General features: G+C 45.0%; 1 protein-coding gene across 6 annotated transcripts in view; it reads right to left on the bottom strand.

The window, feature by feature from the left end:
- Positions 1-458: 458 nt before the first annotated feature.
- The window catches only part of TRAF3IP2 (TRAF3 interacting protein 2), a 46,471-nt gene continuing 19,990 nt past the window's right edge, over positions 459-26,939 (bottom strand). For 2 of the 6 annotated variants that reach the window (XM_042253312.2, XM_004011198.6), the window contains exons 3-9: positions 20,127-20,319; positions 15,731-15,909; positions 13,471-13,559; positions 8,991-9,059; positions 7,803-7,919; positions 3,542-3,616; positions 459-1,017 (exon numbers count right to left, since the gene is read on the bottom strand). In XM_042253312.2, the coding sequence (XP_042109246.2) occupies positions 871-1,017; positions 3,542-3,616; positions 7,803-7,919; positions 8,991-9,059; positions 13,471-13,559; positions 15,731-15,909; positions 20,127-20,319 (869 nt within the window). In that variant the 3' untranslated portion in view covers positions 459-870. Of the gene's footprint in view, positions 6,970-7,802; positions 7,920-8,990; positions 9,060-13,470; positions 13,560-15,730; positions 15,910-20,126; positions 20,320-26,939 lie in introns of all 6 variants that reach the window. The other 4 variants (XM_060419494.1, XM_015097341.4, XM_060419492.1 and 1 more) reach the window with 3 other exon arrangements.

Genomic DNA, 26,939 nt, shown 5'->3' with positions numbered 1-26,939 from the left:
TGGCACTTTTCATTGTGAGGGCACAGGTTTGACCCTGAACAGGGCACCGTCCCTCAGGCCATGTGGCATGAAACCATAGCTAGTTAGTGGCAGACCCAAGACTATAACTCAGGTCTCCCAATCCACAATTCTAGCCTGCACTGTATGTCCCCCCGTCTCTTCATACAATTCACAGACATTTTGATATATGTAGCCCAGGCCCTAAGAGCTATAATTTTACTTAGGATCATGGTAGTATGTGGTACAAAGTTGTATTGTTATTAAGTTCTACTAAAGGAATAAAACTTTCAAGATGAAGTTAAAAGGGGATGCTTAACTATCTGGCCTTCATCTTTTAATTCAAAGCAGTCTGTTACATTGGTCTAATGTTATACTGAAGTAGATTTATTGATGTCCCTGGAAGCAACTGCCCATAAAAATTAATATATCTATCTCCTTTGAGATAAGTGAAAACACAGTTTTACAAAAGAGTAAACCTTTTATTATTTGTACATGAATCAGTTTGGTCTGAGGACACACCGCATCTGGCGAACTCAGAAATGTTGCCCTAAGCGGAGAGTGTTTGTGGTCACTGGTGTTTACAGTAACGTCACTTGTATTGTCTACCCGCTAGGTGCTGAGGGCCCATTCTGGATACTCAGAGTGTTGGGGGAACGTGCACGGCAGTGGGTTTAAGAAGCAGGGAATGCAGAACAGTCACGGCCTCCATCTCAAAGACAAGGTCCTTCAAGTTCTCAGGAGGAAGCGGCCCCTGCAGAACAGGTTTCCTGGGGGTTGGAAGGCCCCTCGAGGGACGGGAAAACAACAGCCCTGAGTGCTGCCAGCTGGCCTCAGCCACAAGAGCTGTAATCTGGGGGTGGGGGTGCGGGGTCACAAGGGGACCACCTGAAGGGTGGGCAGAGGCCCTCGGGGAGGGGCCACGTACTCCTCCTCTCTGAGCAGCCGCAGAAGGATGTTCTTTTTATTCTTGGGCCAGCTGTAGATGTGAGTGTTCTGCAGCCAGGTGGGCACATGCTCCTAGGGCAAGGAGAGAACAACAAGCAAAAGTCTTCAGAGAAAAACCTGGATTCCAGACCCCGGGCTCAGTTCCCCAACACACGCGGTTTTCCCTTCACAGGCATCTCCTGCTGAACTCTCCTGGGGGCTGTGCTGTTTTGCTTTCGGAAGGGGTTTGCGTGTGAAATGCTCTTGGCTCCGGGTGCCAGCTGTGTAGCTCATTACAGTGAGCACGTGTGCACGGCATGTCCCATCAGTCTCCCAGGCTACCTGCCCTTCGCCTTTCAGCATGCTTTTCAGCACCCTCCCCTGAAAGGGGTAGGACAGAGGTCACACAGAGCCACGTGAATTCCCCAGTGGCTCCGGCAGAAGTGTGCCAAGGCTGTGGGCATTCATCCAACTCATTATCCTTTCACTCCAGCCCCAGGTCTGACCCGCAGAAGAAGGAGGTTCCCCCACCACAGATCCCAGCGATCCGGCAAAAGCCGAACCTGTCAGCCAAGGATCGAAGAGAGCGCAGTTTCAGACTGCCCTCAGGGAGCGGACATTCTGTTGGGGGCAGACAGAGGATGCAGGGGGGCAGACAGAGGATGCAGAGGTGCAGTGTGTTTGACGGCAACGGAGGCCGTGGAGAAAAATAAAACAGAGATAAACAGGTGGGGAGTGCTGGGCAGGGAGGAAACATCTGCGGTTTTAAGGAGGGCACTAGGGAAAGATCTCCACAAAGCTTCCTCACTCTGCTTTTCTACATCTTGTTTTCTCAGTGAGACCTTTCCTTGTATGTTTTCAGTCGCTCAGTTGTGTACAGTTCTTTGAGACCCACGGACTGTAGCCCGCCAGGCTCCCCTGGTGTCCAAGGGTCGCAAAGAGTTGGATGCAACTGAGAGATTGAACACACACAGGGAAAGGTCTCACCGAGAAAACAAGTAAAGATGTTAAAAGTAGAGTGAGGAAACTTTGTGGAGCCAGCTTTGACCCCTGGTCAGAGAACTAAGATCTCACATGCCGTAGGGTAACTACTGACGCCACAACTAAGACCCAGTGCAGCCAAACAAACAAATATATTAAAAAAAAAAAAAAAAGACAGTTACTGCCTTGAGGGGTTCATAGTCTTATGATGGAGTCAAAATGTAACTTCTCCAGGCAGTAGCATGCCAGGGGGACAGGTAGACGGGAGCAGTCTGCCCTGAGTGTGGGTAATAAGAGGATTGTTTGAAGAAGTTTAAAAAACATTAACAAAACCAACTAAAAGTGGGTCTGCTTGTTTTCTGTCGCCATGCTCCAGTAATTCTAAACAATTACTCCCAACACTCCCACCCCCAGCCACATACCGTTGTTGACTCCAGGTACTCTCAAGAGAGGGACTATTCAATATGTGGGGCATGAAGGGGAAGCAGTCAGGAAAGGCTAAGAGACTGGGTGCTAGAGGGCTGAGAGCTCACCAGACAGGCAAGCGGGGGAAGGGCACTGCAAGCAGCCGGGACACAAGCACAAAGACAGAGGAAGAGGGTGGCATGCGGCAGGACACCTGAAACGGTCCACAGGGACCAGAGCACAGTGTCATTCATGTGCACAGTGGCAAGGCAGGAAGCTGAGCAGGCAGGCAGAGCCCTCTCCTCAAGGGCCTCGTATGCCACACAAGGAAGATGAGTGCGATCTGTAGTCGGTAGGAAACCCACCACGACACTTCTAAGCTGGAGACAGATAGATCAGATCTACATTTCGGATGCTCCTCTTTGATGGCAGAGCAGAGGATGGCTGGTACAGAATCGAAGTGGACACAGCACAGCGAGCAAGGAGATCGTGCAATGAGAGCAGTCAGAGGCTGGGCAAGGGACAGAAGGCACGCTGCTGGGCAGGCTGTGAACTGGGCCAGCCCAGGGGTCCTGGTCCCATAAACTGGACCCTCCTTCATTCAGGGCAGAAGTCTCAATGCAGTGCTGACATCCAGGGATACTCCAGGGCAGGGCTGGGCCTGAGCTCAGGGTGCTGGGATTTGCTCCCAAGACCTTCACTGCACAGCTGCCATCACTTCTCCAAGCCTGGCACAGGCTCTCAGATGATTTTCGTCCCTGTTCTCCAAATTCGCTGGCCTGCCCTTCTAGTGAACACAATCCCTCCTATGAGCCACAGCAAAGTTCCCTTTGGTAACTGTGTAGGTTTAATTCCTGTATTCTACAGCTTTGAGCACTGAGCTATGTTCAACAAAACATTTCCTTGCAACAGCCAGCCAAAAATGCTCACATCTTGACTTTTATGTACAAGAGATAAGAAGTATCAGATGAACAGCCTCTTTTTGTCTCATTGGCTAAAAACACAAACTACTTCTTTGTGTGTAATGGCTGTTTGAACAATTAGGACAGCGATGGTCTATCAGATAAAGCTTTAAAATCTTCCTGATTCAGGCTTTTGCACCGAGTGCTACAACTTGTTGATCTTCCTGGCAACACTGCTAAGGATTGATAAAGAGCTGACAAGGTTTCCCACTTAAAATCCTGGAGATTTTAAACCAAAGCTGGACTTAAAGACTCGTTTGTTCATTTACCTTCTTAGCATTTGGGAAGAGCACAGGGATGAATCTGAAGTTCATGCTTCCTTGTTTGATGAACTCAATCTGCATCTGGAACAGAACACACTTGAAGGTTTAATTTCAGGACTGAGGATGAGGAATTAATGGTTCTCACAATCATGCAAGCCCACGAAGGATTTCTGTTCTGCTTCCCGTCAGTGCCGCACACTCCTAATTTTAAGCTGTCCATCACACATCCATGCCTTTTGCTCATTCGTCAATCACGTATTGAAAGCCTATTAAGAGTCAAGCTCTGTGTTAGACTTGGGGTTTCAAGGACTAGGATACTTTCCAAGGTGTGCTGAGCCGCCGCACAGCAGTTCACAGAAGCCTCGTGTGCATGTCTTCCCAAGTCTGTGTTCAGTGAAGTCAGTCCTGTGAGCATATTTGTACCATGGAAATGGACAAATGCTACAAATCAGGATTCTCCCTCCTTTTTGTTTTCTGAGGACCAGTTTACCAGGTACCACAGCTATAAAGCCAGCAGCTTACTGAGCAGATAGAAAGAAAATTACCGACCACAGTGCAGTGTGAAAAGAATGAACAAATTGCTGCGGTAGCCCAATGGGGCATCCTTTTCTCCATCAGTGGTCTGAAGGAGTTACAAGGGAGGTGTCATTTGGATACTAAAAGAAAAGAATTTGCTCAGGTAGGGAAAATGGAGGGAGGTGGGGGAAGGACGGCCTCAGCAAAGGAAATAGTATATGAGCAAATGTCTGGAGGTGTGAAGGAATGTTTGGGGGCTGGGACTGGTTAGGAATGCAGGGGGGCCGGGGAGGGTGAGGGAAGCGAAGCTGGAGGTCAATAAGATGAGCTCCATCTGCCAAGCCTTAGGTTCCCCACACCACTCTGACATAGCGGCAGCCCCCAAAAGATCTAGCTGCCAAGAACTCGATCAAAACCAGAAATTTCAGCATGAGAGGAGTTAGAGTCTTCCGAATCCTGTGACCAGCACAAAGCTTTCAGTCATCTGATGACAAAGGACATGAGGAATTATGTGTTCCCAACTATCTCATCTTCCAACTGAATTTTATAACTGAGAAATCTTCACCATGCATGGGAGTAAAAACAAAACCGAGAGGAAAGTGACAGTGGTAACGACTGAAATCACCATAGAAACCCCCTCATAAACACACACACACACAAATCTTCCAGGAGGTGTTTTCTCAGAATCACCTCCTGTTAAAAATCAGAAGATAACGCCAAAAGCCTATTTTAAAAGGGCGCTGGAGTGGTGTACTTAAAAGCACCAACCACACGAGTACAAACAGGCGAGAGGAAGGGCATAGCACTTCTAAGATAAACGTGAAGAACTGGATCAGTCTCTGACTCCCAGGACACGGCATCCTGTAAAAGTTTGCTTATCTACTAGGCTAGCCCAGCGACAGCGCTTTTTCATTCTCTCTCATGTTTCCAGAGATAGACCTTCTGGAAAGCTGTTGGCCCTAGAATGCAGTTATTCCAGGCTTTCTGTTTGACCCCTCTGCCCTGGAGTTTTCTTCTGCTTGGAGGGGACCAGGAGGTCAGCCAGCTGGGCAGAAAGGCACTTTCCTATCTGGCCTCTTTGATCCCTCCATCGATGAGGAAGGGCCTGAGACACTGTTGTTGCAAGAAACGGAGTTTGGAGACAGTCTGGTTCACGGCTGGGCGCTGTCAGACAAGCTCCGAGGTTCAGCTGCCTGTTACTGCCAGGCGACACCACACACCAGCAGAGCTTGACAGGTTTCCTGGGGAACTGGCAGCGACCTGGGGCCCTCAACACACACACACACACACACACACACACACACGAGCTGACGGCCTGGGGACTGGCAGTTCCTAGAGATGGAGGGCTTTGGGGCCATGAAGTGCTTTGGCAGACAGTGAAGGGGAACAGCACCTAGAGCCAGCTGTGACCTTTTAGGGCAGAAACAGTACCCCTTTCTGGGCTCCCCCCAGGGGCTGCCAGGCTGGGTAAGTATGAAATAAGAGGGATACTCATCTTACTCCTTGGCCTCACTCTTTGACCTCCCCACCTTGACTTGGCTTTTACTTTGGCTTGATTGTGAGCTCAAGTAAGGGGTCAGCACTTGGTAGAAGAGGAACCGGAGACTCTGAAGAACCAGATGGGGATATCCACGCATCCAGCCTGCCTTTCTCCTATGCTCCTCCTGAGGCATTGGATTTCAGTCCACTTCCCTTGAGGTAAAGCTGCGTGTCCTTGCCCCTCCTGATCCCTTGGTGCCCTGTGCTGCTTACTTATTCCACCTGAGCCACTTCTGCTTCCTGCCCCATCTTCCTGTCTTTATCAGGGACCTTTTATGTCCATTCCAGGGGCCTTCCCCACCTTATGGAATGTTCAAGCTGAAATGGAGCTTACAAGTTCTAGTCCAGTGAGTTTCGAGCCTTTTTAAGTCTCAGAATCCTTGGTAAACAAGCCTGAAAAAGGCAGACAGCTCTCGAGGAGGTGCCCAGCAGGTATGGGCACAAGGGCGGCTTCACAGGAGAACGTGACCGTCATAAGCCTAGTCTGGTATCCCAGTCAAGCAGGCGCCGTCTCCTCAAAGGTCAGTATGATCACAGAAAGCAGGGAGGCTGCTTGCCCATAACACAGTCCATTTCAAAACTGGATGATATTTTCAGCCAGAATGTTCTGTCAGATGCTAAGTCTAACTTCCTGTAAGGTTTCTCTGCTGGTTTTAGTTTGACCAGGCCCCCAGAGTTCAGGTGTTGCCTATCTATCATGACCTAGAACCATCCCTTCCCTTGACTGAGCATCTGATCTAGGCCTTATGCTCTACAGACTTTATTTCACCTAATCTTCACAACAACACTGTTCAGTTCAGTTCAGTTTAGTCGCTCAGCCGTGTCTAACTCTTTGAGACCCCATGAATCACAGCACGCCAGGCCTCCCTGTCCATCACCAACTCCCGGAGTTCACTCAAACTCGCGTCCATCGAGTCAGTGATGCCGTCCAGCCATCTCATCCTCTTCGTCCCCTTCTCCTCCTGCCCCCAATCTCTCCCAGCATCAGGGTCTTTTCCAGTGAGTCAACTCTTCGCATGAGGTGGCCAAAGTATTGGAGTTTCAGCTTCAGCATCAGTCCCTCCAATGAACACCCAGGACTGGTCTCCTTTAGGATGGACTGGTTGGATCTCCTTGCAGTCCAAGGGACTCTCAAGAGTCTTCTCCAACACCACAGCTCAAAAGCATCAATTCTTCGGTGCTCAGCTTTCCTCATAGTCCAACTCTCACATCCATACATGACCACTGAAAACCATAGCCTTGACTAGATGGACCTTTGTTGGCAAAGTAATATCTCTGCTTTTCAATATGCTATCTAGGTTGGTCATAACTTTCCTTCCAAAGAGTAAGTGTCTTTCAATTTCATGGCTGCAGTCACCATCTGCAGTGATTTTGGAGCCCTAGAAAATAAAGTCCGACACTGTTTCCACTGTTTCCCCATCTATTTCCCATGAAGTGATGGGACCAGATGCCATGATTTTAGTTTTCTAAATGTTGAGCTTTAAGTCAACTTTTTCACTCTCCTCTTTAGTGACCCATTTTTTGAATAGTGACATGGAAGCACAAAGAGGTTTAATGGTAAAGAATCTTCCTGCAATTCAGGAGACCTGGGTTTGATCTCTGGGTCAGGAAGATCCCCTGGAGAGGAAAATGGCAACCCACTCCAGTATTCTTGCCTGGAGAATTCCATGGACAGAGGAGCCTGGCAGGCTACCGTCCGTTGGGTTACAAAGAGTTAGATACGATGGAGTGACTCACACTTTCACTTTCCATGGTCATACACCCTATACAGGAGGAAGCCAGATTTGAACACGGGCTATCTGACACTGTGTGTCTTCTCAGATGTGCTACTCTGGCTCTCTGAAAAGGCAGAGGACAGAACTGGACAGATGCAGGGAGTCTGCTCTCTTCACAGCCCTGTCTCCTGTCCTCCCAGGACTTCACATCTGTGGGTAAACAATTAAACCAGCAGAGTTCTGCTTTCCCGAATCTTGAAACTTAGAGATCACAGATTAATCTCCCTGTTACTGAGAAGGAACAGGGAGTCCCAGAGGCATGGGGACTTACCCCAGGTCCCCAAGGTAGATGGAGCCAGAACCAACACCGGCCTCTCCTGCCTCATTCTTCAACCATCAGCCCCCAACCTCAGTGGGTATCCAGTGAAGGACAGGCTTTCACAGAAGCAGAAGCCCGACTCCAAGGGCTGGCAAGGTACTGTGGTTTCATCACTCACCATTCGATGAATGTACTTAGTATGTAAGCCATGTTCATCCTCGTCCAGCTGCGACTCAGCGCCTTCCACATCCTGTTTGTATTTGGGGCTGATTGCTACGATTATCATCACTGTCTTCTGTTAATGAGAGGGAGAAAGCATGTTTATGGAAGTGTGGCGTGTGGTCCTTTTGGGGAAGGCAGGCTGGAAACTGGCCAGCAAGACTGTGAGCATCTTCTGATATATACTGCAGGGTGGAGGGCCAGCCCCCATCCATGGAAAGTGAAAGGCGAGGCCCCAACTCAGGCAGACTCCTGGCTCCCCACCCCTTTCCCCACTCCCCACTGCCCTGTCTCCCTCCCCAGCTCCCTTCAAACACAAGAGCCTCTCCTAAATGGACGCGGTTCTGCCCACCATCTTCCACAACCATCGCTAATAAAGGTCTAATGAAACCCAGAATGACTAAGTAAGTCTGCATTGTGGCAGAGAGGCTATGCCTCCCTCCGGCAGCGGGATCTAAGCTGTCAGTTACTGCACCCTTGACTGCCCTGCTTGCCGCTGACGCTTAGCCCAGTCGGGAGGAGCAGACCCTTCAGCACAAAGCAAACATCAGGCTTCAGACAAAAGGAAAAGCCTCAAAACCCCAGCCAGCTCAGACTCCGTCCCCCACTGGCTGACGCGGACAGGCTGGCGGCAATCAATTTCTATCTTGTTAAAGCACAACGTGTCCCAGTGGCCGGTATAGATTCTGTCCGTGAAAAACAAATCACAAGGCTGTGAGGGGGCGTCTGGGGTGGGGGGTGGGCGGCGTGCTGCCCTGCCTGTGAGGCTGCCCAGGAAGCCTCTTCAGGCTGGCTGATCCTGCAGAACACTTGGTGCTGGCCTCAGATTAAATTGAATTCTGCTGCTCCCTCCCTACTCCCCGCCTTCATTTCCTCCTTTCCTATTCTGGTCAAAAAATTGTTTGCTCTGATTATTATCAACCACCTGTGTCTGGTTCGACAGTTATTTCCTGCCTGTGCATGTCCAGGAGGGTGACCCCATCCTTCCTTTCCAAGTCTTTGCACGGCTGCCAACAAGGGAAGCTTTGTTGGGACTTGGTCAGCTTTGGCCTTGGTGGGTATGCCAGTGCTTCTTTCATAAAATAACTCCACAAGCTAATTGTCTTTCTCACCAGCAAACAAGCTCAGAATTTTGGAATGTACTTACATCCCTAAGGTAGCGTTCCATCCACTTAATGATATCAATGCCTCGGATTCTATCTTCAAATATGTCAATCTACAAGAAAAAAAGATGTGGAAAGTGGCTCATAATGAGAAGCTTTGTCTAGATGCAAAGCAAGAGAAAGCGCAAGAGGCTGTATACATTTAAGGCTGAAAAAGTCACTAATGCTTTTTTGCAAAGAAGAGCCTGAAAGTCTAAAAATCAAGATGTAATTTTCTTAAAATGTTTATTTCAAGATTAGTAGGCATTTGAGTATCTAATATTTGTAATTATGTTTTAAAATTTTGAGGGACATAGTAGACCACCAAGTTGGATGTAAGCCAGCAACATATGCATTATATATATACACAAAACATATGCATATATATATATATATGTATATCTGTAATTTGAAGGCAAACATGATTCTGGAGGATTTTAATGGATGTGTTGTATGCAAGTACTGAGATACAATATGGTACTTTGCTTGCATTAGCCAGTCATTACTATGGTATTATATCCAGTTTTGACCTATATATTTAAAAAGGATTGTGTGAAACTTGAAGCAAATCCAAGAAACAGTCACAAAAACAATTACTGAGATAGTGGGGGAAAGGTTTATGATGAAAGTTGAGAAGTAGAACTCTTGGGCCTTGAAAAGACTGGTATTAAATATCAAATTTTTGAAGGGGAGAAAAACCAGTTATTTTCCATTTTACAGAAGCCTAAACAAGACCTTTCTTGGGCTCAGGCTTGTCCTGCAGCCAGAGAGGAGTGTGTGTCTGCACAAGGCGCTCTTGATTGGAAGATGGATTATGTACAGGGATGGGTGATGCAGGGAGAGGGTACGTGAAGAGGGGTGATTTGATTCAGCCACACTGCTCCCACGTCCATTGTCCTCAGTGTCATGCTGCCGTTTAGGGCCAGTCAAGTTCCAGCCATTCAGCAAGCTTTCCATGCCATCCATGATCCAGCGCCACCTCTTTCCCCCACACATGTCCTATCTACTCTACTCTCCACATTTGCGCTCCCTGCACCATAAAAGCACAGTGCAAGCCCCCCTGCTGTGTGAATCCTCCCCACTCACTGCCTTTCTCCTCCTCCCCTTAATGAACTCTACCCCGCTGTGACTACTGATGGTACTGGACAACAAGCACATTATTATGGCATTCTTTCATGTACTGAATGTCTCATGGATGTCTGGCTTATCTCTTGAGCCGGGTTCTAAGCTTCCTATGGAACAAGATCCTGCTCTACACCAAACTCAGATATATACAGTATAGAATATGAATTTAGAATATGTGTTTTCAGACTGAAGGAACATAAAAGATGGAATGGCTTTCCTTTTGGTTTGGATGATTCCTGCTTTAAAATGTTCAATGGCCAATGACTACATTAGGTAACCTCGAGAGAGGCTTTGCAGTTCTCTGAGATTGTATCAGTTATCCATTTCTGTTTTATGAGAGAGAAGCAATGTATGTCAGGGCTGACAAGAGACCGGCAGCGTGGCTTTCCTCTTTCCACTTGGGAGGCTTTGAAAATGTTCCTGAAGTTCTCTAAGTCTTACTATTTTCATCTTAGTATGTGGTTAATAAACCTACTTCCTAGAGAGCTTGTGAGGATTATAATGAGTTAGAGTGGAAAAGGCACATCATAATGCCAGGCATAAAGTAAGTCCTCAATAAATGGTCATTCTTATTATTATCCCAGCACCTCAATCCTTCCTTGCTATGGAGGTAGGCATTCTGGAAGGAACAATGTGCTGGAGGTCTTCCACTGATCTCTCCAGACATCTACTAAAATATACAGCTTCTGTCAGGCCAACTTTTCCACCCAGCTCCTGTTACGAGCTGAATTGTGTCCCTCCAAATTCATGTTTCAGTATGTGTCTTAACCCCCTGTGTCCCAGACTATGACTGTATTTGGATATAGGGCTTTTAAAAGGTGATTAAAATAAAAGGGGTCTCGTAGGTGGGCCCTGATGCAGTATGACCGGTGTCCTTATAAGAGGAGACTATAAAGAAAGACCAAAGGAAAGACCAGGGGAAGACAGAGGGAGAAGATGGTCCTCTGCAAGGCAAGGGAGAGATTTCAGAATGAAACCGACCCTGCTGAAACCTTGATCTTATACTATGAGCCTCCACAACTGAGGAAATAAAGGACCGTTTAAGCTCCCTAACGGCACCCCACTCCAGTACTCTTGCCTGGAAAATCCCATGGACGGAGGAGCCTGGCAGGCTGCAGTCCACCGGGTTGCTCAGAGTCGGATACGACTGAGCAACTTCACTTTCACTTTTCACTTTTACGCATTGGAGAAGGAAATGGCAACCCATTCCAGTGTTCTTGCCTGGAGAATCCCAGGGACGGGGGAACCCGGGGGATGCCGTCTATGGGGTCGCCCAGAGTCGGACACGACTGAAGCGACTTAGCAGCAGCAGCAGCAGCCTGTGGTACTAGGTGGCAGACCCAGTAAACCAATATAGCGCCCCCTTTAGGTTGTAGGAGTCACTGTTTCCTTGCCTCTTTAGGCCTCGGGGTGGTAGACTCTCCTTGCTTTTGCTAGTCCTGGGATATTGCACTCCTCATTCTCTATGGGTTTCCTGTGACTCACCTAGAACTTTGAAAATGATCCATTTATTAAATTACCCATTAAATTAATTTTTATCCACTAAGGGGATTTTGATGTATAGATACAATAACTTAGCTATCCAGGATGAGGCTCTGGGATTTTACCACAAGCTTTAAGAACTTCCCTGGTGGCTTGGATGGTAAAGAATCCACCTGTAATGCAGGAGACCTGGATTCGATCCCTGGGTTGGGAAGATCCCCTGGAGAAGGAAATGGCAGCCCACTCCAGTATTCTTGCCTGGAAAATTCCATTCCCAGAGGAGCTAGGTGGGTTATAGTCCACAGGGTCACAAAGAGTCCGACATGACTGAACAACTCACACTTTCACTTTTCACTTCATAATGATGAGGATTAGGGTTTAGGGACAAATTTAAATGGGGCCTAAGCAGCCCCTAATTGTTAAGTTCACAAAAACCCGTCCTCTTCTCTGGGGGCAATCAGTATGCTTATGTGGAAAGGACTAAAAGTAAGATCTTTTCTACAATGTTGGCCTTATGTCCTGTAATTTGATTTTATATGACTTGCCCCAGTGTTTCTTATCCCAGAAACGAGAAATTGAAATGTTGATCTCTATATATTCATATATCTATATGGTCATGAAGTTGGGGTGTAGAGTGTATACTTGTAAAAATTTTCATATACTTCCATTTAAAAATAATTACAGACTAAAGAAATGTTTGAATAAAACTTCTGTTAGAAATGCTAAATAATCCTTAAAATGGACATTTAGTTACTAAGTATTCTTTCTTTATTCTTCAACATTTGTATTCATAGATATTTCCCTTAATTTTTCACTACTCTTTAGAATCCGCTGTTACTAAATACCCAGAGGAGGCCTCGGGGAAGGAAGAGAAGTGATATCAGTGTTTGAGGAAAGCCAGTCCTCCAAGTAGCCTCCTGCGGTATTCTATTTATCTTAAGGAAGACTTACATGGGTGTAAGCTGTGCTTTTCCAAGGCACTGCAGGGCACTTGAAGAGTGTGTGCTTCCTGAAATTTCTTGGCCTAAGATCACAGTGGACTGCAGGGCTGGGGTGTCTACCTTCCTGAACTAGCCTAGACCAAACTGAGAACCCGGCCCTGGGTTGCAGAACCTGGCTCCCTGTTCAGAATTGTTGGTGCTGCGGCAGCAAAGTGTGGACTGCCAGCTGTGCACAGTGGGGTGGGGGGCCCCAGGCTGCCGGGCCTCCATTGCAAACCGTGCAACCCAATGCAGAATGAAAGGATCTTGTCAAATGAGCAGGTGACCTGGTAAGCCTCTTGCACCACAAGAAGCACAATCAAAGTGGGCATGATTGGTGAGGAAGGGCAAAGGTGCCAAGTGCAGTGAGAGCCGGCTTTCCTTTAGGCTGGGCACCAGCTGCATGCGTGCTGGGCGTTAACACCGTGCTAGCTGTTCAGAGGCACTTGTTTGTTGCTGCTGTTTAATTGCTTCTGTTGTGTCCAACTCCGTGTGACCCCATGGACTGTAGCCCACCAGGCTTCTCTGTCCATGGGATTCTCCAGGCAAGAATACTGGAGTGGGTTGCCGTTCCCTCCTCCGGGGGATCCTCTCAACCCAGGGATTGAACCCTGGCCTCCTGCACTGCAGGCAGATTCTTTGCTGTCTGAGCCACCAGGGAAGTCCTCAGAGGCACTTGGGGTCACTCAAAAGGCATGCAGGAAAAACATGCTGGAGAGTTTGGATAGTTTGAATTCTAGAAAACAGTTACCTAAATCCATAAGCATTTAGGTTATGATCACATAAATCAAATAATAGAGTTTAAGCCATCAACAACTTTTGACACGTTTCTCTTGTTTTTTTGTTTTCATTATACTCACTTTAATTGTTTGTTCTTTTCTTTGGATAAAATACTTACCGCAGTTTGGAAGCCGTTTACCAACAAAAAGTTCACGAATTTTACCACCTCCATGGCTGTGTCCATAGAATAAGTGATAAAGACTTTCCCTAAAGAGAGATTTTTGTCAATTATTAGAAACTAGTCAAATCATTCCACTCTAAACAACACTTGCAAATCGTATGCAGTGTCTTTCGGCCTTCTAGAAAAGTGAAGGGACTCCTCAGAATGAGGGGGGGGTGGTCTAAGGGCTTATAGCTGCAGCAGGGTGAACTGTCCTCAAGACATAGATCTGCAGGCCCAAAGAGGCAGGGGGTCCGTCCCAGGGTGTGCAGACTGCTCAGGGTGCATCAGAGAGAGTGCTGGCAAGCTGAGACAAGCAGAGAAGGTCTTCTGGAAAACCATATGATGCATTAACAACAAAAAAAAATCCATCATCCAGAACCTGCAGGGCCTTAAGGTTAGGCCACCCCGGGTATATGAGACACACTTGGCACTGTGCCCAAGAAAATACTCTCACAGCAGGCCTGGAAGTTGAGCCCTGCTAAGAGGCCACCCAGCCGTGTCCTCTTTTGATCTCATGATGTGATGCTTTCTGCTACCCTGAACTTGATGAGAGCAAGTGAGGGGAGGGAGAAAGTGCTTCTCCACTGCCTCCTTCCCCTCACTACTTATTGGTCAGGGACTGGCCAGGAAGTTAAAGTAGACTAAAGGGCAGCTCAGAAATGTTATTAAGAACTTCAGTAGCTTGAAGCAGAGACCCTGCCTCTGGGCAGTCCAGCATCACTGACTCCCTTACTTGTCTGTGAGTCAGTCTAGAGCAGCAGATGGCATTGTGCCCACAAGCTTAACCCAGTCAGGATGAGAACCAGTGTTTTCCCAGGCTAATGTCTTGGGTAAATTATCTGGCTAGCGTGTTAACGTAGTAGATGAATAATCTCTCTCTGTTGGCATTTAGTCTGAAATCAGCTGGCTACATCTCAGGAAGCTCTGGGGCAGAAGGTGGAGAAGACAGTGGGGCCGAGTTGGAGAGAACCCACTTACTACGCTTGAAAGTGTTAGTTGCTCAGTAGTGTCCAACTCTTTGCGACCCCATGCACTGTAGCACACCAGGCTCCTGTACTCATGGAATTCTCCAGGTAAGAGTACTGGAGGGAGTAGCCATTCCCTCCTCCAGGGGACCTAGGCTCTTGTTTTTGAAGCACCTCTCTCAAATGAGAGGATGTTCAGTGGTCATATCAACTCATTTAAGCAGCCAGGCATATTGATGGCACTCAATATATTTTCTTCTCGACACATACTATTCAACCAATTCCTCTGTATGAATTTTAGGACTCCCTTTATAGGTTATGGTAAAATTAATATGCTCTATACACTGATATCCAGACTATATCTCAACAGTATCCATTCTCCAGAAATGCTCAAAATTTAAATGTATAATATTTTAAGATTAAAACAAAATTTTTTAAATAAAAAACAATTGTCATAGAAATCTTTCAGAGCCTTAAATTACTAAAGAACATTGATTCCCCGGTTGGAATTAACAAATGCAAAGGGCTTAATTTTAAGTCTAGTTCAAAGCAGTGCCTAGATTTGTAAAGGGCTTATTAGAATTATGGCAAGCACAACAGAATATAACAATTTCATAACGGGTGACTGTTTTCTTAAGATTTCTGGAACTTACTGTCCTGACTGACCTTCATATGAGAACATTTTGGTGATATTTCAACATTTCTGGTTCTGGCTGCAAAATGTGGAAAAAGCATCATCACCTGACACTTAGTCGAATGTTTCTTTAAATAAAAGGCTTAGTTTGCATTTGGTTGTACAGCAGTATGGAGAATGTGAGACTGGTTTTTCCAAACACGATTGCTCATTCCTACAGGAAATGACCTCGTTCTTGAAGGCTGCTGCTAATTTATGGTGAGACACTAGGTCCCTGGCCAATACCACATGGACATCCACTCAATTTATCCAGGGACAAGTCCACTCAAGAGAATCATTTAGAAGAGGGAGAAAGCATGGGGGTTATTTGTTGTTGGAGTACAGTTGCAGAAAATCTAGTGGTAAGCACTTTGGGAGTATTGCAGGTAGTGTCAGAATCACTACAAACACACACAAAATCCTGGTTAGTTTTTAAACGAAAAGCAAAAGAGGACATTTCATTTCACTGTGTAGTATGTGAGAAATATCCAAGATTATAGATGAAGAATCATCAAGTACTCTCCAAGTGTAAGACGTGACCAAGAAGAAGGAAAAAACAACATTGCAAACAACTTACGCAATTCTTCTGGCAAATTGCTTGTTTTCAGAGTTCCTCTGGCTAGAGGGTGACTCGGGGGTCTAGGGACAGCAGCTGGCGATGGAGCCTGGGGATCCTGTGGCCTCAACTCTGCAGGACAATCCAAGGACCCCTCAGGAGCACCACCTCTATTAGGTGCCTGGTTATACAGCTGGTCCCTGGAAAGGAATACATTCACAGTAAATGTTCATGTTGCATAAAGGCAAACCCTAGAGGGACAGAAAGCCTTTAATGACTGTGGGTAATACCAGTGAGCTATCTTTCTGCCTTCATTTTTTTTCTGAGCCAGAAGGACAAAGGTTTGGTGTTTTTTTTTTTTTTTTTTCTGCAGAGTTTTTGTCAATAAGCAGTTCAGCCAGCTGGCATTTGTAAGGGCCTGTGCTTGGGGTCAAAGAGGGGAGCAGGATTTGATTTCTGAGTTTAAGGACTGTATAATGGGGAAGATAATTCTTATGTTCAGATCAGACAAGACCACCAACAAAACAAAGTAATATAATGGGTGACATAGAAGGTTTGATGTTTAGGCATTCAGATAAAAAGACAGGACTTTAAGCTCATAATAGATAACATTTGGGCTTCCCTGGTGGCTCAGACAATAAAGAATTTGCTTGCAATGCAGGAGGTACGGGTTCACTCCCTGGGTCTGGAAGATCCCCTGGAGAAGGGAATGGCTACCCACTCCAGTAATCTTGCCTGGAGAATTCCATGGACGGAACAGCCTGGTGGGCTATAGTCCATGGGGTCGCAAAGAGTCACAACTAACACAACAACAACAGATAACATTTATTGATGTATTAAAAGGTAGAAAAGACCATGTAGGTTTAAAAGTATCTGTGTTGTGGGGCCTCTTTGCTGGCCCAGTGGTTAAGACTCCTTGGTTCCACTCTAGGAGGTGCAGATTTGATCCCTGGTCCAGGAGCTAAAATTCTGCATGCTGCATGGCACAGCCAAAAAAAAAAAAAAAAAAGTATCTATGCTGCTAATAGTTCACAAATGAAAATCCAATTTTGAAGACCTACTAAAGACATTTCTACCATATTATCATATGGCGTCATTCTTATTATTTTGGTCACCAGTATTCCTATGAACAGTCTGCTGAGAAGAATGATCAGATGCACTCGTGTGAGATTTGGAAGGCAGAAGGACATGCGGGCCATGCTTCTGCCGCTTCTGTGGTTTCTGTTGCTAAGTGCTGCCATGGGGTGCTGAGGAGGCCTCCCAGTGTTCCAGTACAGCTTCACAGTGTCAAGAGAAGGGCATGGGCATCGGTATTTCGCCAGTGCAGATCTTGTAGGCATGGAATGTTTCCAATAGCTGCGGTGGCAGCTTCCTGATTCTGGTTGGTGCTGGCAGCATGGCCTAGAATGGAGAGCCCTGTGGTGGCTTTCTGGCCCTCTGCCTCTCTGACCAGGCCAGAGGAAGCAGCCCCTCTGTTCCCCAGGTCTGTGATATTGCCCTGGGACCATTCCTGGAAGCCCAACCTAAAACCTCTAACCTCCAACGTCATAAGCACTCAATTCCTTATATTAAATCCTTTCTGTTTACAACAGCTAGAGTTGTTTCTGTTTTTGGTAACTGAATTCTAACTGCTAGGGGGACTAAAACTGTATCTATAATATTTTATTTCTTCAAAAAAATATGAAGTAAATGTGGCATTGTTAACATTTTTAAAAATCTAGGTAGCGGGAACAGGAATGTTACTTGTTATGTGTTTGCAATTGTTTTATGTTATAAATTTTAAAAAAGTTTTGAATGTAATATCTATGTGTATAAGCCTAGTTTTAGTGGATTATTGCTTTTGCTTTCATATTTTTACCCAAAAGAGTAATCAAAAAATTCTGAAAGTCCTATGTAACCAGATTTAAAATTATACAAAATCTCAACTATGCTATTAATAATATATTTCTAATTGTGGTGTTTGAGGAAGTTATTTTTATTTTATATTAATATAGTAAAAAATTTCTACACAATATGCCTTCATCTAATGGGGATCCAATTCCATATTCTTTTTGCATTAACTGCCTTTGTACCCAAAGTTACTTCAGTTCAGTTCAGTTCAGTCACTCAGTCGTGTCCGACTCTTTGCGACCCCATGAATTGCAGCACGCCAGGCCTCCCTGTCCATCACCATCTCCCGGAGTTCACTCAGACTCACGTCCATCGAGTCCGTGATGCCATCCAGCCATCTCATCCTCTGTCGTCCCCTTCTCCTCCTGCCCCCAATCCCTCCCAGCATCAGAGTCTTTTCCAATGAGTCAACTCTTCGCATGAGGTGGCCAAAGTACTGGAGTTTCAGCTTTAGCATCATTCCTTCCAAAGAAATCCCAGGGGTGATCTCCTTTAGGATGGACTGGTTGGATCTCCTTGCAGTCCAAGGGACTCTCAAGAGTCTTCTCCAATACCACAGTTCAAAAGCATCAATTCTTCGGTGCTCAGCCTTCTTCACAGTCCAACTCTCACATCCATACATGACCACAGGAAAAACCATAGCCTTGACTAGACGGACCTTAGTCGGCAAAGTAATGTCTCTACTTTTGAATATACCATTTAGGTTGGTCATAACTTTTCTTCCAAGGAGTAAGCGTCTTTTAATTTCATGGCTGCAGTCACCATCTGCAGTGATTTTGGAGCCCAAAAAAATAAAGTCTGACACTGTTTCTACTGTTTCCCCATCTATTTCCCATGAAGTGATGGGACTGGATACCATGATCTTCGTTTTCTGAATGTTGAAAAAAAGTTACTTAGTTGTATACAAAAGATGATTGCTCATTTGACAAAGCTTCCCAGGTGGCGCTAGTGGTAAAGAACGTGCCTGCCAAGGCAGGAGACCTAAGAGACATGGTTGATTCCTAGGTTGGGAAGAGCATGGTACCTTGGAGAAGGGCATGGTAACCCACTCCAATATTCTTGCCTGGAGAATCCCATGGACAGAGCAGCCTGGAGGGCTATAGTCCATACGGTCACAAAGAGTCAGATATGACTGAAGTGACTTCATGCATGCATGCTCATTTGACAAAGAAATCTTAGGGCCTTGATACTATTAAAAAAAAACTTTTATATATAAACAATATCATGGAGAGTAATGACCGAGTAATCTTTCTGTATTAAGGTTCTCCTTCCAAAGATCAGTAAGAAGAGAATTAATCTCATTACCTGAACTTACTTTTCATTATCTTAAAATGATAAATCCTTGGAGACCATAGCAAGCTTTAATTGATGTTATGAAAGTGATTGCTCTGTACTATTTACGATAAATAAATCCAAAATTATTTCAAAATAAAAGTTCACTTTAAAAATTACTATTGCCTCTCCTATTCAACACTACACATAGAGATGCTCAAATTTTGTTTTCTTGAAATTTTAGATTGCTTTCTGCAAGAGTGCTGATCTGACTATAAAATCATTACTTAATTCCATTACTTAAATTCCATTCTATTTTGTTTGTAAAAAAAAAAAATAAGGCATCTGTCTGCAAAGAAAATCTGAGGGTTGTTGGCTTTTGAGTGAAGAGCACCTTATTTGCCATTGTAAATAGAGTAGGCTCTTTTTTCAATACACTTTTTGAGCTGATTACCTATTTCTCCATTTCTGAAAAAAATTGCTTCAATAAGAGGTTCATATCTCATTCCGTTCTCAAAATGGAATATAGATTTACTTTGAGTGATAGATAAAAGTTGTGCTTGAGCAAGAGCAAATGTTTTATCTACTCTCTTTCCAATTTTGTCATAAATTAGGAAGCTCCATTTACATGAGGTTTCCCTGTATATTTTAGATCTATAAATGAAGAGAAAAAAAAAAACTTGAGGAGTCAAAAAAGAACAATGAAGAGAAATATGATTAAAAGATTAGACAATAAAAGTCAAGAAAAGCCAAAATTATTTTTCTAGAAGAAATATTGGAAAGACCTAATAATGGTGTTAAACATGAGTGAATGTTTTATTACAAAATAACAGTTGTTTTAAATTTCTGTTGAGAACCAACTGAATTCAAAATTTCAAAGTAAGAAATGGACTTAAACAGATGTAGAGACTAGGGATATAAAAAAAGAATTTTGTAGCCTTGGAAGTCAGTCATAGTGAAAATGAAAACCTATTTCTTGATTCAAAAGGCCAAGAGATCTGGAAGTAAAAGCAGGTGTGACTTAGCATCTTAAGAGCCTTTCCTTCAAGGGTTTCATGTGTCTGGTGAACAGATTCTTATCACACAGCTTCCGTTTCCTCCTGACCTGAAAAGTCTATGTGGGGTGTTCAACTGTGAGACTTGGTCACCAGCCTGTGTGGCAAAGGAATAGAGTTCTGATACATATTGATTGCATTGGCGTCATTCTTTTTCACGTTAAAACTGTCTGAAATTTGGCCCCATGAGTTGTACTTACTGATACCTGGGGAGACCTGGGGGAGAGTAGTTTCTCTGTGGAGGCCTCTCTTCTTGGTCCCAGGAGCTGGGAAAACTCAGGATGACCTTCTGCACAGGGTGCAGGCCTCTCACATGGGCTCCAGGTGGGTCCTGCCCAGGTAGAGCTGGCTGGATCACTTGCTGGTAGGCTGCTCGAGGGTAATCATGGCCATCTGTAGGTGAAGACAGCAAAGAGAACAGGGAAGACTGACTGTGGCTCCTTTGCATGAAAGCAGAGGTAAGCTCAGTGCAAATTTTTGTCTTTATACCAACTGAGGGTTCTATATATCATTTACCACCTCGGAGATGTTTGCCACATTTCTGTACTATTATTCACTTGATAGTTTTTGTTAAACTGAGTCATTGTCTTTATTGTTTTCCTAAACAAAAACACCTGTGAAATGATGAGTTTAATGTTTAAGCATCATTTAAATAAGATGCTTAAAACAATCCAAACTGAGCTGATTCCAGCCCCACAGCTGATAAGGACCAGGATTTGGAGGGTATCTTTAAGAATGGGGAGGTATGACCACAGAGAACCCTTTGGTCTAGGATGAGCTATACCACCAGGTTTTGCTGTTACAGCCTTCCTGGGTCAGGTCACATACATTCCAAGGGGTCCAGGTCACCACTATTCCTAACATAATTCCCCAAGTTTTAAAACCTAAGATTAGGAGAAATTATCCTCATGATAGCTACAGAATCACTACTTGCTCATTTCCTTCCCTGGACATACCTCCCCTCCACACACATACACCAGTCCCTCTTTGCTGCTGTTCAGTTGTTAAGTCATGTCTGACTCTTTGTGACCCCATGGACTGTAGCATGCCAGGCTCCTCTGTCCTCTACTATCTCCCAGAGTTTGCTCAGATTCATGCCCATTGAGTCACTGATGTTATCTACCAACTCATCCTCTGCTGCCCCCTTCTCCTTTCTCCTTCAGTCTTTCCCAGCATCAGGGTCTTTTCCAATGAGTTGGTTCTTCGCATCAGGTGGCCAAAGTATTGGAACTTCAGCCTCAGTATCAGTGCTTCCAATGAATATTCAGGATTGATTTCCTTTAAGATTGACTGGTTTGATCTCCTTGCAGTCCAGTTCAGTTCAGTTCAGCCGCTCAGTCATGTCTGACTCTTTGCGACCCCATGAAGCGCAGCATGCCAGGCCTCCCTGCCAATCACCAACTCCCAGAGTTTACCCAAACTCATGTCCATTGAGTCAGTGATGCCATTTAACCATCTCATCCTCTGTTGTCCCCTTTACCTCCTGCTTTCAATCTTTCCCAACATCAGGGGCTTTTCAAATGAGTCAGCACTTCACATCAGGTGGCCAAAATACTGGAGTTTCAGCTTTAACATCAGTCCTTACAATGAACACGCAGGACTGATTTCCCTTAGGATGGACTGGTTGGATCTCCTTGCAGTCCAAGGGACTCTCAAGAGTCTTCTCCAACACCACAGTTTAAAAGCATCAATTCTTTGGTGCTCAGCCCTCTTTATAGTCCAACTCTCACATCCATACATGACCACTGGAAAAACCATAGCCTTGACTAGACAGATGTTTGTTGACAAAGTAATGTCTCTGCTTTTTAATATACTGTCCCAGTTGGTCATAACTTTTCTTCCAAGGAGTAAGCGTCTTTTAATTTCATGGCTGCAATCACCATCTGCAGTGATTTTGGAGCTCCAAATATAAAGTCAGCCACTGTTTCCTCTGTTTCCCATCTATTTGCCATGAAGTGATGGGACTGGATGCCATGGTCTTAGTTTTCTGAAAGTTGAGCTTTAAGCCAACTTTTTCACTCTCCTCTTTCACTTTTACCAAGAGGTTCTTTATTTCTTCTTCACTTTCTGTCATAAGGGTGGTGTCATTTGCATATCTGAGGTTTTTGATATTTCTCCTGGCAATTTTGATTCCAGCTTGTGCTTCATCCAGCCCAGCGTTTCTCATGATATACTCTGCATATAAGGGACCCTCAAGAGTCTCCTCCAGCACCACAGATTGAAAGCATCAGTTCTTCAGCACTCAGCCTTCTTTGTGGTCCAACTCTCACATCGGTATGAGACTTCTGGAAAAACCATAGCTTTGACTAGATGGACCTTGGTTGGCAAAGCGATGTCTCTGCTTTTTAATGTGCTGTCTATGTTTGTCATAGCTTTCCTTCCAAGGAGCAGTGTCTTTTAATTTCATGACTATTATGACCAGTGCAATGATTTTGGAGCCCAAGGGGGAAAAAAATATGTCACTGCTTTCAATTTTTCCCCTTCTATTTGCCACAAAGTTATGGGAATGGATGCCATGATACTTGTTTTTTGAATGTTGAGTTTCAAGTCAGCTTTTTCAATCCCTCTTAGGAAGAAGTAAATGAATGAAAACTTGGCTCATATCCCTGGGAAGTAGCCAAGCAGTTGGCAACAGCTCACAACTGTGTCAGTCCTCTCTTGCTAAAGGCCATGTGCACTTGGGGCCAGGCAGTTAGAAGAGGGCAGGTCTTCAAGCAAAGCCAGTCTTCGCATCAACTTACATGAATTTCTAACCTGGGAGAAAGTTAGCCCCAGCCAGGCCCAGGAGTAACAGAACCCCAAAGGATTAAAGGCAACCAGGCTGACCCAGGGCGAGAAGAGAAGTGAGGGCCAGAGGAGGGAAGCAAGGAACCCAGGAAGGGTGGGAGAGGAAGGCTCTGAGGGAACTGTCCAGATCCAATGGGGCCTGAGTGTGGGAAGTCTGAGAGGCTGAATGCATGTTGGGGTGAGCTCAGCCTGTAGGATTGGAGAGAGGCATGTATAACCCTGCAAAAAGAGCCATGTGGATCCCCTCCGAGCACGTCCTGGGGATCCAAGTATTGCCACCTCTGCCCAAGTAAGAACTTGGATGATCAAGCAGGCATAGCTAGTTAGGGCAAGAAGGAACCTTGATATTCAAAAGATCGTTACTGGTCTTTATTCTTCTCCTGATTACAAAAGTGATAACCAATTTGCCTGTCGTGTAGGTAGGATACTTGCAGGGAAATAGGGTAAAACAAAACTTGCAAGTGAGAAATAACAGAAGAAGCAGATCGGCAGCACCAGGGTGTGGAGGGTGAGAATGTGGTTAAGATTTTTATTGGTTTGCTAAGTAGCCAAGAACTGTCTAGAGGAATATGGCCTCAAGTACAGAAGACTAATAATATGTGTGTTCATTAGCGTGGCCACTACCGGGTCCGCACTGTGTGGGCTCAGGAAACGTGACTGGTGACCCTGGAAATGTGCCCCAGCCAGTCTTTCAAGCTTGGTCAGATTCCCTGGACTTAGTCTATTGTCTGCTTTGACCCATGACACCAGGTCATGCTTCCTCTGGCAAAACTGACCACATCCCTCTGAACACAGCTTGTCTTGTGGCCCTGACCATGACCCTTGCTCTGCTCTTGCTTAGGCCTGGTCATGATATTTGGGGCTTAAGGAAGGGGAAGAGGATAAAAGGATCTGCCTGGGCCTACCCGCTGGCTGACAAAGACCAGGACTTGGATGGCATCTCTAAGAATGGGGAGACAGGACCACAGAGACCCCTATGATCTAGAACAAGATAAAACAAGGTTTTGTTTTTATGGCCACCCTGGGTCAGGTCAGATAAGTTCCAAGGGGTCCACCTCACCAGCTGGAGTTTCAGGGCCATAGGCCTGGTCTCTCTTGCTGCTCTTTGCCCCAGTTGTTGTTTAGTCACTAAATCTTGTCTGACTCTTTGAGACCCCATGGACTATAGCCCTCCAGGCTTCTCTGTCCCCAGGATTTCCCAGACAAGAATACTGCAGTGGGTTGCCATTCCCTTCTCCAGGGGACTTCCTGACCTAGGGATTGAACCCATGTCTCCTGCATTGGCAGGCGGATTCTTCACCACTGAGCCACCAGGAAAGGCCCTTTCCCAGCTAGAACAGAGCAAAAAGTGCCAATGCCATCAGGTCATTAGGCAAGGGCTAGCCATGTTTTTGGAGAAGGCAGTGGAAACTCACTCCAGTGTTCTTGCCTGGAGAATCCCATGGACAGAAGAGCCTGGTGGGCTGCAGTCCATGGGGTCACTAGGAGTCGGACTAGACTGAGCAACTTCACTTTCACTTTTCACTTTCATGCATTGGAGAAGGAAATGGCAACCCACTCCGGTGTTCTTGCCTGGAGAATCCCAGGGACAGGGGAGCCTGGTGGGCTGCCATCTATGGGGTCACACAGAGTTGGACACGACTGAAGCAACTTAGCAGCAGCAGCAGCAGCCATGTTTTTAGGTGAGTCTTGTATGGATAGACCCTTTACAAAGCTAGCTATAGATAGAGTCCTTCAGAGATTTCCTATTGCATTTAAAATCCACCTTGATAGGCAAAACACTCTCCGACATAAATCACAGCAGGATCCTCTATGATCCACCTCCCAGAATTCTGGAAATAAAAGCAAAAATAAACAAATGGGATCTAATTAAAATTAAAGGCTTCTGCACAACAAAGGAAAATATAAGCAAGGTGAAAAACAGCCTTTTGAATGGGAGAAAATAATAGCAAATGAAACAACTGACAAACAACTAATCTCAAAAATATACAAGCAACTCAATTCCAGAAAAATAAATGACCCAATCAAAAAATGGGCCAAAGAACTAAATAGACATTTCCCCAAAGAAGACATACTGATGGCTAACAAACACATGAGAAGATGCTCAACATCACTTATTATTAGAGAAATGCAAATCAAAACCACAATGAGATACCACTTCACACCAGTCAGAATGTCTGTGATCCAAAAATCTGCAAGCAATAAATGCTGGAGAGGGTGTGGAGAAAAGGGAACCCTCCTACACTGTTGGTGGGAATGCAAACTAGTACAGCCACTATGGAGAACAGTGTGGAGATTCCTTAAAACATTGCAAATAGAACTGCCATATGACCCAGCAATCCCACTGCTGGGCATACACACCGAGGAAACCAGAATTGAAAGAGACACATGTACCCCAATGTTCATCGCAGCACTGTTTATAATAGCCAGGACATGGAAACAACCTAGATGTCCATTAGCAGATGAATGGATAAGAAAGCTGTGGTACATATACACAATGGAGTATTACTCAGCCGTTAAAAAGAATACATTTGAATCAGTTCTGTTGAGATGGATGAAACTGGAGCCGATTATAGAGAGTGAAGTAAGCCAGAAAGAAAAACACCAATACAGTATACTAACACATATATATGGAATTTAGAAAGATGGCAGTGATGACCCTGTATGCAAGACAGCAAAAAAGACACAGATGTGTATAGCGGACTTTTGGACTCAGAGGGAGAGGGAGAGGGTGGGATGATTTGGGAGAATGGCATTGAAACATGTATACTATCATGTAAGAATCGAATTACCAGTCTATGTCTGATGAAGGATACAGCATGCTTGGGGCTGGTGTACGGGGATGACCCAGAGGGATGTTGTGGGGAGGGAGGTGGGAGGGGGGTTCATGTTTGGGATCGCATGTACACCTGTGGTGGATTCATGCCAATGTATGGCAAAACCAATACAGTATTTTAAAGTAAAATAAAGTTAAATAAATAAATAAATAAATAAAAATAAACTCAAGGCCTGATCAAAAAAAAAAATTGCACACATGTGCACACACACACACACACACACACACACACAATACCCTAGGAATAAACCGGACCAAGAAGGTGAAAGGCTTTTATGCTGAGAACTATAAAACATTAATAAAGAAAATACAGAGATTTCAATAAGTGGAAAAATCAAATCAAATCAAATCAAATCCACCTTGCATGAATGGGCTCCCTGACCTTCTTGATTTTATCTCCTACTATACTCTCAAAAGTCCAGCAAGCCCTAGCTACCCTGGCTGTCTTTCTTCATCTTGAACGCCAAGCTGGTCCCCACCTCTGGGAGCCTGAGTCTGCCATCCCCTCTGCTCAGAGGGTTTTGCCCTGTATCTTTACAGATCAACTTCTTGACATTCAGGGCTCAGCTCAGATATCATCTGTTCACCAGTTACTTATCCCATCTCATCACTTTACTTTCTTCCTAGCACTTTTCATGTTTGTGTAAGTAAGCATGACTCCTACTTGTCAACTTCTTGCCTGCCTTGCCTACTAGACTCTAAGCTTTGTAAAAGTACACACTGTGTCTGTTTGCCACCACATCTCAAAGCGCAGTGCCAGTACCTGGGGGACGCTCAGCCTATGAATGAAGACTGAAAGAGACAAAGTCAGCTTCATATATACATACAACAAGTAATGCCGTGTGGGATGGCACAATCTGCCTGCTAGGTCTTGGGTCTTCTAGGGAGTCTATTTCTCATCTGCTATCCATCTGGGGTATTTTTCAGTCTCTCCTTTGGAGGTAGAAAGAAGAAAGAAAAGGCAAAAGAGGAGCAACTTTGCTAGTGGCCTTGAAAGTTTTTAATGCTTGAAGCCATTCTTGCTTCCCATATCCATTAATAAATGCCTAATAAGGTTTTATTTGCTTTAAAAGGACTACCAAGCTCTAATCATAGGGTTTGTTTCTTTTCCAGAAAGTGTATGTTAGTGCTGTTAATCAAAAGCCTTTGAAGCAAGGTCATATGATTTCAAACAGATTATTTCTCACGCATGTTTTTGTCTCATAGCAACAAATCATATCATTAAAATCACTAAGGCATGAGGACTAAGTGTTTGATTAGCTGTAACTCTTGTTTCTGAAATGGCCACCTGTGATAAAAACTTACAATGGTTTATGTGAGCAGATGAAAATGATCCACCTCAATTTTAAAATTAGGGTACTGACAAAATAGTTCTCTATGCTGTCTTTTG

The sequence above is a fragment of the Ovis aries genome, chromosome 8, assembly GCF_016772045.2.
Source record: "Ovis aries strain OAR_USU_Benz2616 breed Rambouillet chromosome 8, ARS-UI_Ramb_v3.0, whole genome shotgun sequence".
NCBI classification, from domain to species: Eukaryota; Metazoa; Chordata; class Mammalia; order Artiodactyla; family Bovidae; genus Ovis; species Ovis aries.
Note: the sequence above shows the minus strand (reverse complement) of the source record. Positions and strands in the feature narration are given on the sequence as shown.